Source organism: Archocentrus centrarchus, chromosome 13 (assembly GCF_007364275.1).
Source record: "Archocentrus centrarchus isolate MPI-CPG fArcCen1 chromosome 13, fArcCen1, whole genome shotgun sequence".
NCBI lineage: Eukaryota > Metazoa > Chordata > Actinopteri > Cichliformes > Cichlidae > Archocentrus > Archocentrus centrarchus.
In genome coordinates, this window is record NC_044358.1 from 21,502,321 (window position 1) to 21,519,368 (window position 17,048).

Below are 17,048 nucleotides of genomic sequence, written 5' to 3' on the forward strand. Positions count from 1 at the left end.
AGACCTCAGGATAAGGGAATATCCTCTTGAAGGAAAAATAAATAAATAAAAAGCCTTTGTCTGAATACCTATATAAACCAGTGAAAACTTGTTTATGCACATACACAGACACCTGACATCAGGCAGTGATGGCCACAGCAGGTCGTATAATTGGACTGGTACTGGCTGTGTATTTATTTCAACTGAATTCAGCTGTTGTCTTAGCTATGTGCCTAGACTGTCTGAATCAAAGGACTAGTTTCACAGGTGCTGGTACTGTGACTTCATTTGTAAAATGTAAGCTGCAGGGTAGCACTCGTTTACCTGCATTCTCAATGGATGGAGATTTTATCATCGGGGGATCTTTCGCCCTTCATGTCTACATGAACACAATTTACAATAACTACATGAGCATGCCTGAGTCTGTGAAATGCAAAGGGAGGTCAGTAAAAGGGAGATGTGGGTGATAAAAGCATATTTTAATATGTATATTTCTGCAAATATTCTGATAAATTTATACTTTTAAAGTAATTTTAAGTTTTGCTGTGTTTTCACAATATGAATTATAATGTATTATGCAACAGTTTTATAAATATCAACCAAGAAATTAAAAAAACTTTAGAGTTTATTTGTTTTTTGTATTATTTAGCACTACTTTCTTGTACCAATATTGGGTACTAGATTTACCTGGTCAGGTAACCATTCAATACACATTTGATACACAGATCAATTGCAGTCATTCTTTGACTTGAATCTTTGTAGTCTAAAAAGTGGCACAATTGTTTTGCAGCATTGACACCCGTGGGCTGCACTTCTCACGTGCAATGGTCTTTGCCATAGAAGAGATCAACAACAGCACAGAGCTGCTGCCAGGAATCAGGCTTGGGTATCAGATTTATGACTCATGTGCATCAGTGCCTGTGGCAGTGCATGTGGCATTTCAGTTTTTGAATAGCTTTGACCCTGTGTTGTACACTGATAACAATTGCTCTCAAGCTGGTATGGTGGTAGCTGTTGTTGGTGACTCTGGGTCTATGCCATCCATCAGCATCTCACGGCTTATCAGTTCCTTTAACATTCCTCAAGTAAGTATTTTGAATTACTGCCACACTTTCTATTTAAAATATGCATATGCATGATTTTTGATTATGCAGTTGTTTCAGTGTTGCACCATTTCATTTGTTTGCTTTAGGTGAGCCACTTTGCCACATGTGCATGTTTGTCTGACAAACAGCAGTACCCCAATTTTTTCAGAACAATCCCCAGTGACCAGTTCCAAGGTGAAGCACTAGCCAAGCTGATAAAACACTTTGGCTGGACTTGGATAGGTGCTGTCCGGTCAGATTCAGATTATGGAAATAATGGCATGGCATCTTTTCTAGAAGCAGCACAGAGAGAGGGGATCTGTGTGGAATATTCTGTGTCTTTCTATTGGACCCACCCACAGAGCAGGATTCAGAGAGTAGCAGATGTTATCCGCAGGTTTCTATATCACACATACTGTGTGAAATTAGCTTCTTTCTTTCTTTTTGTTTTTTTAAATTAACCTTTCATGATGTCACGAGACAGTTAAAAAATGTTCACATACATTATATTGTCTCTTAAGGTCTAAAGCTGTGGTTGTTGTGGCATTTGCATCTTTTGGAAACATGAAGATCCTGTTGGAGGAGCTTTCACGTGAGCCATCCCCACCTCGCCAGTGGATAGGCAGTGAGTCATGGGTAACCAACACAGAATTAACAAGGTTCACTTTCTGTGCTGGGGCCATTGGATTTGGGATTCCAAAGTCTGTAATCCCGGGTTTCAGAGACTTCCTGCTGAATCTCTCTTTCTCTGAAGTTGCTGCTTCCCCAGTGTTTACAGAGTTCTGGGAGGACGCATTCAACTGTACACTGAACAAAAGTAAGGTTTTCTTGATTTTAAGTTGACACACTTCTTCTCAAAACCTACAGATAATGGCCAAATATTTTCATTTGATTTAATGACTTCTGAGGTCAAGTTCAGGTGACAAATTTTATATATATTTTTTATCCTTTTACCTTAGCATAATTTGTCAGATTCATCAAAGGGAAGATGTCTGAAATCTAGTTTAACTTTCACTGTTTAAAACATCTAGTCTGCCTTTTTGTATTTTTAGTTCCTGCTGCAGACAAGAAGGTGTGTGATGGAACTGAAGACATACAGAATCTCCAAAGCCAGTACACTGACACATCTGAGCTCAGAATTACTAACATGGTGTACAAGGCTGTGTATGCAATAGCACACGCCATCCATAATGCAGTGTGTAAAGGGAAAAATGCCACAGCTACATGTGACAAACTAATGAAGATAGAGCCCAGACAGGTCAGATTAAATGAATCAATGTCTCCCATCATCTCTAATATCACTTGGATGAAAATGTAATATTAGTTGTTAAAATATTGTACCTTTTTTTCTTTCTTTCTTGTCCCTTTCTGTCTTAATTAATTTTTACAGGTTTTAACTCAGTTAAAGAAAGTAAATTTTTCCCAGAATGGTTATGATGTGTCATTTAATGCTAATGGGGATCCTGTGGCTGTTTATGAGCTGGTTAATTGGCAAAAAAGTGAAAGTGGCATCACTAAAATAGTAACTGTTGGGCTTTATGATGCATCACTGCCAGTGGGCCAGGAGTTCAGAATTAATAGAAACATAACCTGGATGGAGCATAGCACAAAGGTAATGAGTCCAAAGACAATAATCTGACTGATTAAAGTTTGGAGAATAGATTAATTACTGCTGCATGGCAAATATCTAAATGTGCTGTTTCACCTTTATGTCTTCAACAGGTGCCAGTGTCAGTGTGCAGTGACAGTTGTCCTCCAGGAACTCGTAAAGTGCTACAGAAAGGAAAACCCATCTGCTGCTATGACTGTATACTGTGTCCTGAGGGAGAGATAAGTAATACTACAGGTAAAATAAAATTATGTTTATTGTTCATATCTGTAACCCTGAATAAACCCATCTGTCAATGTTTTTATGTTTCTTTTCATTCAGATTCTGCTGATTGTTTACCATGCTACAAGGAATTTTGGCCTAATGCAAAGAGAGACACTTGCGTTCCTAAGCCTGTAGAATTTCTTTCTTTTCAAGACAGCCTAGGAATCATCCTGGCTACAGTCTCAGCTGTTGGTGCTTGTCTGGCCATTATCACTGCAGCTATATTTTTTTGTCACAGGACAACTCCAATTGTCAGAGCCAACAACTCTGAGCTGAGCTTCCTGCTGCTCATCTCTCTGACTCTGTGTTTCTTATGTTCATTAACTTTCATTGGAGCACCATCTGATTGGTCCTGCATGCTGCGTCACACTTCATTTGGTATCACCTTTGTTCTCTGTATTTCCTGTGTGCTTGGGAAAACTATAGTGGTTTTAATGGCTTTTAAAGCTACACTTCCAGGTAGTAATGTGATGAAATGGTTTGGTCCTCCACAGCAGAGAATGACTGTCATGTGTTTCACATTTATTCAAGTTTTAATATGTACGATTTGGCTGGTACTTAGCCCTCCCTTTCCTATGAAAAATCTAACCACATACAAGGAGAAGATCATACTGGAATGTGCTTTGGGTTCAGCTTTTGGCTTCTGGGCTGTGCTTGGGTATATAGGCTTACTGGCTTCATTTTGCTTTGTTTTAGCTGTCTTAGCACGTAAATTACCTGATAATTTTAATGAAGCTAAACTCATCACTTTCAGTATGCTGATATTCTGCGCAGTGTGGATCACCTTTATCCCAGCATATGTCAGCTCTCCTGGGAAATTCACTGTGGTTGTGGAGATATTTGCCATTCTGGCTTCCAGCTTTGGACTAATGATGTGTATATTTGCTCCAAAATGTTTTATCATATTATTTAAGCCGGAGAACAACACCAAGAAATATTTAATGAACAAAAATCAATCATAGCGTATCAGAGTTAATATTCCAAAAGCAAGTCATAATTGTACACATTCAGTGAACATAACAAAGATATTCATTTTCAGTTGTTAATTTAATTAAATATTTACATTTTTCTGTTAAGCTCTTTGTAATTTACATGCCAATTGTTGAATTATTTGTTATTTATGTGTGTAATTGTTTAATAAATAAATATTTCATTCAGAGTTAAGCACATAAATATAAAGTCACATTTCATAGTAAACCTAGATTGTTAGAGTTGTTGAATACAGCTGCCATTAATATTTCTATTTTTCTAAAAAGCCAAGCTTAAAAAAAATGCAAATTTTAAGTTTAGTGTCAGGTGAGTGCGCTATGTGATATCATAGTCATATACACCTATCTGGCACAACTTTATTAATTTATTCATGTTGTGATTTTCATGTGTATGCTACTTTGAGATGTAGCAGAAAAGTAAATTTTGTTAATTAAGTAGTAGCAATAGAAATTCAAATACTGCCTCCCCACCAGAAATCTGTTCAGAAAGAATTAAGGAACACAACAAAAAGGTTGCTGTGGCATGAACCTGGCCTCCAAATTCCCAAAAGAATAATCAGAAAGAAATTGTAATTTCTGGCTTTCACCTCTATTCCTGCAATGTTCCTGTCCTAACAAGTCACCAGAATACATTGGTATGGATGGTGAACAGCATCATCCATAGCCTCAGGATTTAGTAACCAACTGTTGCCAAATAATTGTTTTTGGCCACCTTGTAGCAAATTACAGTACGGCAGACATACCAGCACAGAAAACAAAAAAAAAATGTCACATTAAATGGGACAAGATCCATTAAATTTCAAATCATTGTATTTGAAAATGAGCGTTTTTCCCTATTAAATTTCCATAAAGCAATTAAGTACATCTCTGAAATGTAGTTGTTTTTAGATAAGGCTTAAATTCTTACATATACACATACATACATATAGCAAAAGAAGACAATGTAATCCTATCAGATTTGCAGAAGTGCATGTAATCTTTAAACACTCAGTTTGATAAAAAGTCAAAATATTTACTTGAGAAAAGTTAAAGTGAATTGTGACATGCTGATGGATGGCCTCGACCCAGACTCACCAACAGCCATCACCATACCAGATTGGGAGCAATTTTTGTCAGGGTAAAACACAGGGTCCAAGACATTTAAAAGCTGAAATACCAAATGCACTGTCATGGACACTGAGACACATGAGTCATAGATCCATCCATCCATTTTCTTCCGCTTATCCGGAGCCGGGTCGCGGGGGCAGGAGCCTAAGCAGAGAAGCCCAGGCTTCCCTCTCCCCAGCCACCTCCTCTAGCTCATCCGGGGGGACCCCAAGACGTTCCCAGGCCAGCCGAGAGATATAATCTCTCCAGCGTGTCCTGGGTCTGCCGCGGGGCCTCCTCCCGCTGGGACATGCCCGGAACACCTCACACAAGAGGCGGCCAGGAGGCATCCTAATCAGATGCCCGAGCCACCTCAACTGGCTCCTTTCGATGTGGAGGAGCAGCGGCTCTACTCTGAGCCCCTCCCGGATAGCTGCTCTCCTCACCCTATGTCTAAGGGAGAGACCAGCCACCCTTCGAAGGAAACTCATTTCTGCCGCTTGTATTCGCGATCTTATTCTTTCGGTCACTACCCAAAGCTCGTGACCATAGGTGAGGGTAGGAACGTAGATCGACCAGTAAATCGAGAGCTTCACTTTTACACTAAGCTCCCTCTTCACCACGACAGACCGGTGCAGCGTCCGCATTACTGCAGAAGCGGCCCTGATCCGTCTGTCGATCTCCCGCTCCCTTCTCCCGTCACTCGTGAACAAGACCCCGAGATACTTGAACTCCTCCACTTGGGGCAAGAACTCGTTCCTGAGCCGGAGAGGGTACTCCACCCTTTTCCGGCTGAGGACCATGGCCTCAGACTTAGAGGTGCTGATTCTCATGCCGGCCACTTCACACTCGGCTGCGAACCGTTCCACTGCGAGCTGGAGGCCACCCCCTGATGAAGCCAACAGGACCGCATCATCTGCAAAGAGTAGAGATGAGACTCTGAGGCCACCAAGGAAGAAGCCTTCCGCCACCTGGCTACACCTAGAAATTCTGTCCATAAAAGTTATGAACAGAATCGGTGATAAAGGGCAGCCCTGGCGGAGTCCAACACCCACAGGAAACGAATCCGACTTATTACCGGCTATATGGACCAAGCTCTCACTGTGGTTGTACAGAGACTGAATGGCCCGCAACAACGGGCCAGACAACCCATACTCCCGCAGGACCTCCCAGAGGATACCCAGAGGGACACGGTCGAATGCCTTCTCCAAGTCCACAAAGCACATGTAGACTGGTTGGGCAAACTCCCATGCGCACTCGAATATCCTTGAGAGGATAAAGAGCTGGTCCAGCGTTCCGCGACCAGGACGAAAACCGCATTGTTCCTCCTGGATCCGAGGTTCGACTAACAGAAGGACCCTCCTTTCCAGCACCCTGGCGTAGACCTTTCCGGGGAGGCTGAGGAATGTGATCCCTCGAAAGTTGGAGCACACCCTCCGGTCTCCCTTCTTAAAGATGGGGACCACGACCCCGGTCTGCCAATCCAGTGGCACTGCCCCAGATCTCCACGCGATATTGCAGAGGCGTGTCAACCAAGACAGCCCTACAACATCCAGAGCCTTCAGGAACTCAGGGCGAATCTCGTCCACCCCAGGGGCCTTGCCACCAAGGAGTTGTTTAACTGCCTCAGTGACCTCACCCCCAGTGATGGCCAGGTCATCCCCCTCGTCCCCAGACTCTGCTTCCACTACAGAAGGCGTGTCAGTGGGATTCAGGAGGTCCTCGAAAGTATTCCTTCCACCGCCCGACTATAGCCTCAGTTGAGGTCAGCAGCACCCCACCCGCACTATAAACCGTGTGAGTGGAGCACTGCTTTCCCCTCCTGAGTCGCCTGATGGTGTGCCAGAATCGCTTCGATGCCGTCTGAAAGTCTTGTTCCATAGCCTCCTCCCACACCCGAGTTTTTGCATCGGCCACTGCCCGAGCTGCGTTCCGCTTGGCCTGTCGATACCTGTCAGCTGCCTCCGGAGTCCCACAGGCTAACCAAGCCCGATAGGACTCTTTCTTCAGCTTGATGGCTCCCTTCACCTCCGGTGGAATTTGATTTGATTGAACCAGAAATACATCAGATAACCAAAAGATGGCAGGGCCAGGTGTATCACTCTTCCTGTACCAGCCACGCCAGAGGAGTTATTATTCTTATAAATAAGTCAATACCATTTCAAACTATAAGGTCAATCAAAGACCCATATGGGAGATATATCATTGTACAGGGACATATTTCAACATTAAAATTAAATTTGATAAATATTTATGGGCCTAACAATGATAATCCCATCCTTTTATGAAAATTTATTCTTAACCTTGTCAACCCTGGAGGGACTTTATATTATAGGAGGGGACTTTAATTGCACCCTGTACCCAAGTCTGGATAAATCTACTCAAATCGACACCAGTCATACACAAACCAGGAAAATACTCCTTAACTATATAAAAGATTTAAGAATAAATGAAGTGTGGAGAACAAGGAACCCAAGTAACAAGGAATTTTCATGTTATTCAAGCTCACACCAATCCCATTCGCGTATTGATTACTTCCTCATCTCTGTGGAGATATTGCCTCACGTGGTAAACTGCTGGTATAATAGTATTGTAATTAGTTATCACGCAGCAGTGTCCTTGGAAATTAAAGTAAATAAGATTGATCAAGGGGTGAAACGATGGAGGATGCAGACACTTCTGCTAAAAGACTCAAAATTTGTTACATTTATAGAAACTTGCATTGACAAATACTTTGAAATGAATAAAGATGAAACTACAGCTAGTATTAGATGGGAAGCTTTTAAAGCTTATATTAGAGGAGAAATTATTAGCTATAGTAGTAATAAAAATAAACAATATAACCAAGAATTAAAATCATTAGAGAAACAAATTAAATCCAGCGAAGCAGAACTTTATCAGAGCAATGATCCTACAAAATTACACGAATTGACTGTTTTAAGAACCAGATATGATAAATTAACGGCAGAAAAAGTGGCAAAAAGCTTAATGTGGACTAAACAAACATTTTATGACCAAGGAGAAAAGGCCGGTAAATTATTGGCTTGGAGGATAAAACGGATGCAAGCGGAAAGAACAATTAACAGTATAAAATCGAAATCGGACATTTTAACCACAGACCCTTCAGAAATAAATGAAAATTTTAGAGAATTCTACAAAACCTTGTATAAGTCTGAATATTCTGGAAGCGAAGACGCACAAGTGGCATTCCTTAATCAATTAAAATTCAAAACCCTTTCAGAGGAGGAGAAAACAACTCTTGATAGTCCTTTAACAGCAAAAGATCTATCTGAAGCAATAGACAGCATGAATAGCCAGGTCCTGATGGTCTTCCAATGGAATTTTATAAAGCATTTAAAAATAAATTAATCCTACCACTTCTCAACATGTGTGAGGAATCATATAAAGCGGGAATACTCCCAGACTCACTGAGGTTAGCTACAATAACTCTTGTGCTAAAACCAAACAAACCCCCGACTGAATGCTCCTCTTATAGAGGAATCAGTCTTATGGGATGTGATACAAAGATTTTGTGTAAAGCACTCTCTAGGAGATTAGATAAATACCTGACCAATTTAATAATAGATGATCAACAAGGATTTATCAAAACAAGACAAGGCTACCATAATATAAGACGGGTTCTTAATGTATTACATGAAAAACATAATTGTAAGGACACAGCGATGTTATCACTGGACGCACGCCAAGCTTTTGATAGAATAGTGAAACCTTTCTAAAATGGATACGACTACTATATACTGATCCCACAGAGCAAGTTTTAACCAATAATAAGATGTCAAAACCTTTTAATTTACAACGGTCAACCAGACAGGGTTGCCCCCTGTCACCACTGCTCTTTGTATTGGCAATAGAGCCTCTGTCGATGGCTGTTAGAGAAAATACAGGAATATCAGGTATTAGAATTGGAGAAAGAGATCATCTCATTTCCTTGTTTGCAGATGACATCATATTTTTCATAAGTAATTTGAGGACCAGTATTCCCAATTTACTGAATCTAATAAAAGAATTCAGTGAATTTTCAGGATATAAAATTAATAATTCTAAATCAGAGTTAATGTTTCTTAATGAAGAAGAAAGAAAAAGTCCTATCGTGGTTACCCCATTTAAAACAACTACAAACGGTTTCACATATTTGGGCATTAAGATCGCCCCATCCCTCAGTGTAATAAGCGCAGCAAATTATAATCCCCTTATGGAAAAAGTCACAGAAACTATTTTCAAACACTTCCATTGCCACTGTCAGACTCATTTTATGATAGTCTGGACAAACTATTTAACCAATTTATTTGGAGTAATAGAAAAGCAAGACCCCGTCTAAAGCTACTCTATCTGCCCTATGAAAGAGGTGGACTTCAAGTCCCGAATGTCAGATGGTATTATATGGCCGCCCAACTAACAGCAGCTACTCATTACTTCTGTCCGATGGCACCCCCGGCTTGGGTAGACATTGAACAGAAATCTGTTCCAGATTTCCCCTTAAACACCTTCTTATATTCCTCGGATATAAAGACGCTAAAAAAAAGCTCAAAGAACCCCTTCTTAAAAGATACAATTATAACTTGGCATACAGCACATAAACATATGGGTGACTCCCCAGATCTATCACAATTTACCCCTATTCGGGGTAATGATAGGTTCACCCCAGGGAAAAATGATGGAGGATTTAAACTATGGAAAACCAAAGGCATTCAGAAAATTAAAGATCTATATGCTGATGGCATGTTACTTACTTTCGATCAGCTATGTAAGAAGTATTTAATACCCCAAAAACATTTTTTTAAATACTTACAATTGAAAAACTATATGTCATCAAAAGTGAAACGAATAGTTGACATTCCACCCTTAACAAAAATAGAAAAGGTGTGCGTTGGGGACTTAAAAGGGAAGGGTTTTCTTTCTGTGTTTTATAAATTGTTGATGCTTTCCTCTAAGGATTCTGCAACTGATAAGTTAGACGCTTGGAGAAGAGATACTCTTGAAGATATAGACGAGGAAGACTGGAATCAGGCCTGTTTAAAAGTACAAAAACAAACGATAAACACACAATTTAAACTTCTGCAATATAAATGGCTTATGAGAACCTATATAACACCAGTTAAGCTTCATCATATGACCAGTGATATTCCAGATACTTGCACAAAGTGCCTATTTGAAAAAGACACTCTTCTCCATTGTCTGTGGAAATGTCTTGAAATCCAGAAGTTTTGGAAGGGGTGTTATTGGGTGTCTATCTGAATTGTTTAAGGTGAAAGTCCCACTAGAGGTTAAAATCTGTGTCCTAGGAATATACCCAATGGAATTTAAACAATCACAGACGAAAACTAAATTGATAGATTACGGACGTCTTCAAGCCAGAAGATCTATTGCATTATGCTGGAGGAGCATGGAGCATGCTCCCTCTCTGGGACTTTGGAAGAAAGAAATTGCAAACTCGCTTGGACTGGAAAAATTAACATACATCGCCAAGGGTAAACAGCGAGACTTTGAGAACCTCTGGGAGCCATATATGAGGATCATAGGGACTGAAGGCGGAACTTATTAAGAGGAGTCTTGGACGGAGGTCTTGACTATGGTTTCTATTTACATATTGCCTTGTTAATTTTCTTTGTCTTGATCTAAAGGAATTTTTGTATATTTTTGGAACTAAACAAATGCAGGTTTGAATGGTGAGTGTGTGAGTGAATGTAAGTGTGTATAAGTACATGTTTACAATGATACGTTTGTTGTTTGTAAGTTTGTTGTGTCCTAAAGGGGAAAACTCAATAAAATATATTGGAAAAAAAAAAAAATACTGGTCAAAAATGCATTTATGTAGGTTGACTGGCAACAGAACTGGTTCTTTAATTAAATAATGTTCTGACATGAAAGAACCATCACAAATAATGTAATGAACAAATTATTCACTTTTTAATATTAACCTTAAATAAAAACAGCTATTAAAATATGCCTATTCAGTTTGAAATTCTAATAAATCTAATAAATAAAAACAATGATAACCAACAGAAAGAAATAAAAGTGATACCTCTGACATTTAATAGACAAGCTGTGTGCCTCACTGACAACACGGTGTGCTGTTGCACTTTCCAGCCCTGCATTTAATAATTGGCCAAACAGGTGCCGGAGCACACAAAAGGTTAATAAACATTGGCCTAGGCAAAAGAGACAAAATGTTTTTCCGTCTCTCATTTGCAGCCACAAATTGCTTGCAAATTGACTTCTTGTGCAGTAAATATTGGACGAGTGACCATCCCCGGATTAAGATGACTGAAAAAGATTTGGTTTATATATGAAAGTAAACTGACAACAAGACGTTATAAACAACCATATTCACGACAACATTCCCGACAGACCGTTTTACCGCATTCAAAGAGTTTCTGATTCTGATTCCACAGCCTCAGACTGAGGAAAACATGTCACAAGACATGACATTCACAGCAGTATAGGTTGCAAATAAAGTTAAGGAAAGCTTCTACATTGTTCAGAGGTTGCTCAGCAGAGGATGATGTGTTTGCTAAGCTTTATAAAGATATTGGTCACTGCAGAAAGATTAAAGAACAAATTTTAAAAGAGAACAAATACTATATTATGTGCACCTAAACACACGTCCTATTTATACATCTTCTACCTGCAAGACACGATTAGTGTCAGTCATGCTGTTGTTGTGTCTGACGTTGAGAGGACTGATTTGGGGGGTGGGTATATGCGTTGTCATGTTCACTTGCTTACAAAAAGGCTCTCCATCTACACAAAATGCCCACATCTGCAGTTCATCTATACCGAGGAGGAGGGGGTATGTCACTATTTAAATGTACACACAGTAGCCAACTCATGTCTGGTGTATGAAAATACACATTTTAAAATATAACTTCACAGTGTTCCCTTGGCACACTTCTGCTACATTGTGGGCTTTAATCTGATTTAATATTTTCATTGCAGGAATTGTTTATGGATATTGAATGAACTACTGAGAATTAACCAAACTGAGTGTACTCTACATATTTGAGTATCCAGAACAGCTGCATCTATGTCTTGGTTCTCCTGGCTCTTCATTGTGTGGTCCAGGTCTTCCCCATCTCTGCTACTCGTGTGGCTTGTGGGAAGAGAACTGGGACTCCGGGATGGACTCCTCTGTGTTCAGATGTTGACATGTTCTCATTGGGGTAGACTGAGTAATCAGGATGTATTCCAAGATGGAGATGTAATCATCGGTGGTCTGTTTTCTCTTCATTATCAACCTCCAGCTACAGAACATGATTTCACTCAGCTGCCAAACTACAAGCCATGCACTGGGTAAAACTCTAAGCTTTAGTTTGTGTAGTTTGTGGAGGATTACAGGAGTGATTGCCATGTTTTACCACTTGATTTGTATTTGTAGCTTCACAGAAACCTATTAAACTAAATTTTACTTATTCTTTCTCAATGTATCTCCCTCCTCTCAGTCTAGAATATTTTGAACTGCAGTACATATATGCTATGGTGTTTGCACTGGAGGAAATCAATCATAATGCAATGCTGCTACCAGGAGTAAAGCTGGGCTATCGTATTTTTGACAGCTGTGGGCACCCACCATGGGCTCTCCAGTCAGCAGTGTCACTAGTTGGTGGAGACGACACCAAGTGCAATTTTACAAACACTCCCAATTCTGCTGGGAACATAGAGGAAATCACTGACAGAAGGGGTAACTCATTATCTATCTGTCTATCTATCTATCTATCTATCTATCTATCTATCTATCTATCTATCTATCTATCTATCTATCTATCTATCTATCTATCTATCTATCTATCTATCTATCTATCTATCTATCTATCTATCTATCTATCTATCTATCTAATCAGCAATCATTTATTGCTGTTTTCAGGTGGTCAAACTGTCCCTGTGATTATTGGTGGTGCTTCATCCATAAGCCAGATAGTCTCCAGAATGCTGAAGCCACTCTCTGTACCTTTTGTGAGTTTTACTTTAAATACAACATAAAATCTGTACTGTACTGTACTGTAGCATATATTTTTAACAAACCAATGTTTGTCCTTTTTTTATGACAGTGGAAAAACTGAAAATGATCTCAAAAATCTTTATTAGATGGAGTTTTGTGTGTGTCTTTCAGATCAGCTATCTAGCCACCTGTCCTTGTCTGAGTGACAGGCTCGAGTATGCAAATTTCTTCAGAACCATCCCCAGTGATATTTACCAAGCACGTACTGTTGCTCAGCTTGCTATACGCTTCAACTGGACTTGGGTTGGGGCAGTTGTAGCAAACAATAATTATGGCCACACTGCAATAAAGGTATCTGCATTTTGTTTTTTTTAATTTTTTAATTGTATCTGCAAAATATATAGCCATAAGTACACTATATAAATATATTTGCAGTGTAATCATGTAATGGGCATCTTTTACCTGTACATGTCAGGTATTTCAGGAGGAGATTCAGGCAGCAGGGGTGTGCCTGGCATTTGTAGAGACTCTCCAAAGGGAAAATATTATTAGTGATGCCAGACGAGCAGCCCTCACAATACAAGCGTCAACTGCAAGGGTGATTTTGATATTCACCTGGTATACAGATGTGAGGGAACTGTTCCTGCAACTTGGCAAACTGAATGTGAGATGCTGTAATAAAATTGCTCATTGCATATAATGAAAAAAAAAAAAAAAAAAAACTTTCAAAGTAATTCTTTTTTTTGCCTTCTAGGTGACTGATAGACAGTTTCTAGCCAGTGAGGCTTGGAGCACCAGTGGGGATCTGCTCCAAAATCCAGTAACAAGCAAAGTGGCAAAAGGTGTTCTTGGTGTTGCAATCAGAAGTTCAGCTATACCTGGATTTGAAAGCTACCTCAGAAGTTTACACCCAATTTATCGTCCAGATGATGAGTTCTTAAGAAAATTCTGGGAAGCAGAGTTTGGATGTAGTCAAAGGACCAAACATCTTCATTTATATTCCTCCTCATCTCTCAGATCTCCTATGTCCACACTAAAGACTAGACATATATCAAATATTTTTACTTCAGCTCCTGGTGTTATGTCTGTTCAGAGAGCTTCACTATCACACTGCAATGGGACAGAATCTCTGAAAAAAGTGCAGAATGTCTTTACTGACACCTCCCAGCTAAGGTTGACATACAACGTCTACCTTGCTGTTTATGCTGCAGCCCATGCCCTTCACAGCCTTCTCTGCCCCATTAAAGACAGCCCTTCTGAAAACAACAGCTTCACCTGCTCCTCTCCAAAACACATCAAGCCCAGTGAGGTAATCATGAGGGAAATGCTACAAACACTAGAGGCTAAACAGATCTTGGCCTGACTCATGAGTATATAATGCCGTATTATGCAATCCATAATGAAGTAATTACAACATTTTTATGTTAGCTCTCAGTACTCAGTGATTGGAGTGTACTTATCTTCAAACTCTGTCTAACACAAAAACACATTTGTCACAAGCATTAATATATAAATACTATGTCAGTTACTCGATTCACAGCTTTGATCATTTTACAGCTTTTGCAGCACTTGGAAAAAGTGAACTTCACCACACCACAAGGTGAAATGTTTTACTTCCAAGGAGCTGATATTCCAGCAAAGTATGATCTTGTTAACTGGCAGAGCACAGCTGATGGGACACTAAAACTTGTTTTGATCGGTCACGTGGATGGGTTTGCTCTCCACCTTAATGAATCAGCTATTCAGTGGATCACGGGATCCAATCAGGTACTCAATATGAAAATAATTAAAATTTTGTATTTGAAGATTTCTTGCTGTTAGTTGAAATACATTTATATTGCACTTAAAAATACATCATGGCTTATTGTTTAGGTGCCCATTTCAATGTGCAGTGAGCTCTGCCCCCCAGGCACTAGAAAGGCCATCAGGAAAGGAGAACCTCTCTGCTGTTTTGACTGTGTCCCATGTGCTGCAGGAGAGATAAGCAATAAAACTGGTAAAGGCATTACAGTGTAAACCTTATGCCTTCCAAAATGCAGACATCCTGCCTTCAAATCCATTTGATTTAAAGTCATCTACAGTTTTGCCACTGGTGTTTAATTTTCCTTCCTCTTCTTTCTCTCTCTCCACTCTTTTTTCCTTACTAGGCTCCATTCACTGTGAGCGTTGTCCCTTAGAGTTCTGGTCTAATACTAAACGAACTGCCTGCATCCCTCGCCAACTGGACTTTCTCGCCTTTAATGAGACATTAGGAATTACCCTCACAACAGCAGCTGTGAACCGGTGCCACTGTGACAGCAGCTGTCTTTGTGGTGCTCCTTCACTACCGTCACACACCTGTTGTGAGAAAGAAATGCACACAAAACTATAATGTACATTTTTTAACAACACCTCATTAGTGTGCAAGTGTACTTGTTTATAGTTAGCTTTCACTTGACATCCCATGTCAGTTTATTCTTTTCCCTTAAATAGACAAAATATTAAAACAAGAGAATTGTTCCACATGTGGCTAATATTGTGCATGTCACTGTTTTTATGAAGCTGCAATTTCTTAATTTCAGGTGCGGGCCAACAATTCAGAGCTGAGCTTCTTGCTTCTTGCATCACTCAAACTCTGCTTCCTGTGCTCACTGGTGTTCATTGGTCGTCCATCAGACTGGTCTTGTCGGTTCCAGCACGCAGCTTTTGGGATCAGCTTTGTGCTTTGTGTTTCCTGTCTCAAAGTTAAGACCATCGTAGTCCTGGCAGCTTTTCGCTCAGCTCGGCCTGGTGCTGAAGCCTTGATTAGATGGTTTGGTCCAAGCCAACAGAGAGGAAGTGTCTGCCTTCTTACATGTATACAGGTTATACAAATCTTCTGTTTTGAATTTTTAAGTCTTTGTAGTTTCACATCTGTCTAATAACATTTTATTTTTATCCAGATTGTCATCTGTACCATATGGCTATCCCTCAGTCCCCCTGTGCCTCGGCAAAATCTGGGTTTTCAAGGGTCAAAGGTCACCTTGGAGTGTGCCATGGTTTCTGTGGTGGGCTTCTGTCTAATTTTGGGCTACATTGGACTGCTGGCCTGCATCAGTCTCATATTAGCCTTTTTTGCCAGGAAACTTCCTGATAATTTTAATGAGGCTAAACTCATCACTTTCAGCATGTTGATTTTCTGTGCTGTTTGGGTGGCGTTTGTGCCTGCTTACCTTAGCTCTCCTGGGAAATACACTGTTGCTGTGGAAATTTTTGCCATCCTGGCTTCTAGCTATGGTTTACTTTTGTGTATTTTTGCTCCAAAGTGTTTCATCATTCTTTTGAGGCCTGAGAGGAATACCAGGAAAAACATGATGGCCAGTCAGCAAAAATAAATTAACAAAATATGACTAATATTCATTATATTCCTCTTTTGCTGTATCATGTCTTTATCTTTATTTTTGTATTTACCTTTGTGTTTTGTTTTGTAAATAAATGGAAATACCACTATTTAATAAACTGTTTAGTTTATATACAGAATGCCATTTATAGATATTTATTTCATAGTTTTAGCATTTCCAGAATTAAGAACGCAGATATATTGAAGTATGTAATGCCCTATTACAGACACCTATATTAAACACTCTTGTCAGTGTGAAAAACGTTTAAAGTTTCAATATAATGTTGTTGTATATGACCTTAATTAATACATTTGTAAAAATATTTTTTAGGGAACTACTTGATAATATGTACACATTGTGAAAATAAAAAATACAAATGGTCTCTTATTGTAATTATGTGTTTGAGTTCAAACAACTTAATATCAGGTTTTGCGCCTGCTGAAAATCTAGTTTATACTAGTTTTAACAGACTGGTAACAAGAGCAGCAGCATGGTGGTGTGGTGGTTAGCACTGCTGAATGACATCTAGAAGTTCTGGGCTCAATTCCACCTTGGTCCAGGCCTCCTGCTGTGTGGAGTTTGAAATAGTAGATATTTAGTCTTTTTCTTTGTTTTTTTGTTCACCTTCTGGTTCTCTACTTGTACTTTTTTTTTGTTTTTTTTTTTTTGTTCCATGGACAAATGTTATTTGTAAATGTTAATATACCAGTGTTCAGCAGG

The 17,048-nt window shown here is 39.5% G+C and overlaps 1 protein-coding gene and 1 pseudogene across 1 annotated transcript; both read left to right on the top strand.

Annotated features, from left to right (window-relative positions):
* Positions 1-314: 314 nt before the first annotated feature.
* Positions 315-3,899, top strand: LOC115790778 (extracellular calcium-sensing receptor-like). The gene is made up of 8 exons (XM_030744720.1): positions 315-421; positions 770-1,064; positions 1,172-1,461; positions 1,586-1,881; positions 2,117-2,322; positions 2,455-2,676; positions 2,787-2,910; positions 2,995-3,899. Exons 1-8 carry the CDS (start codon positions 315-317, stop codon positions 3,897-3,899), a joined length of 2,445 nt encoding a protein of 814 aa, XP_030600580.1.
* An 8,158-nt stretch (positions 3,900-12,057) lies between these two features.
* Positions 12,058-16,322, top strand: LOC115790415 (extracellular calcium-sensing receptor-like; annotated as a pseudogene).
* Positions 16,323-17,048: the final 726 nt, after the last annotated feature.

Coding starts and splice junctions, on each gene's coding strand:
- LOC115790778 (XM_030744720.1), top strand. CDS start 315: ATGGATGGAGATTTTATCATCGGGGGATCTTTCGCCCTTCATGTCTAC. Junction 422..769: donor TCTGTGAAATGCAAAGGGAG/GTCAGTAAAAGG, acceptor ATTGTTTTGCAG/CATTGACACCCGTGGGCTGC. Junction 2,911..2,994: donor AGAGATAAGTAATACTACAG/GTAAAATAAAAT, acceptor CTTTTCATTCAG/ATTCTGCTGATTGTTTACCA.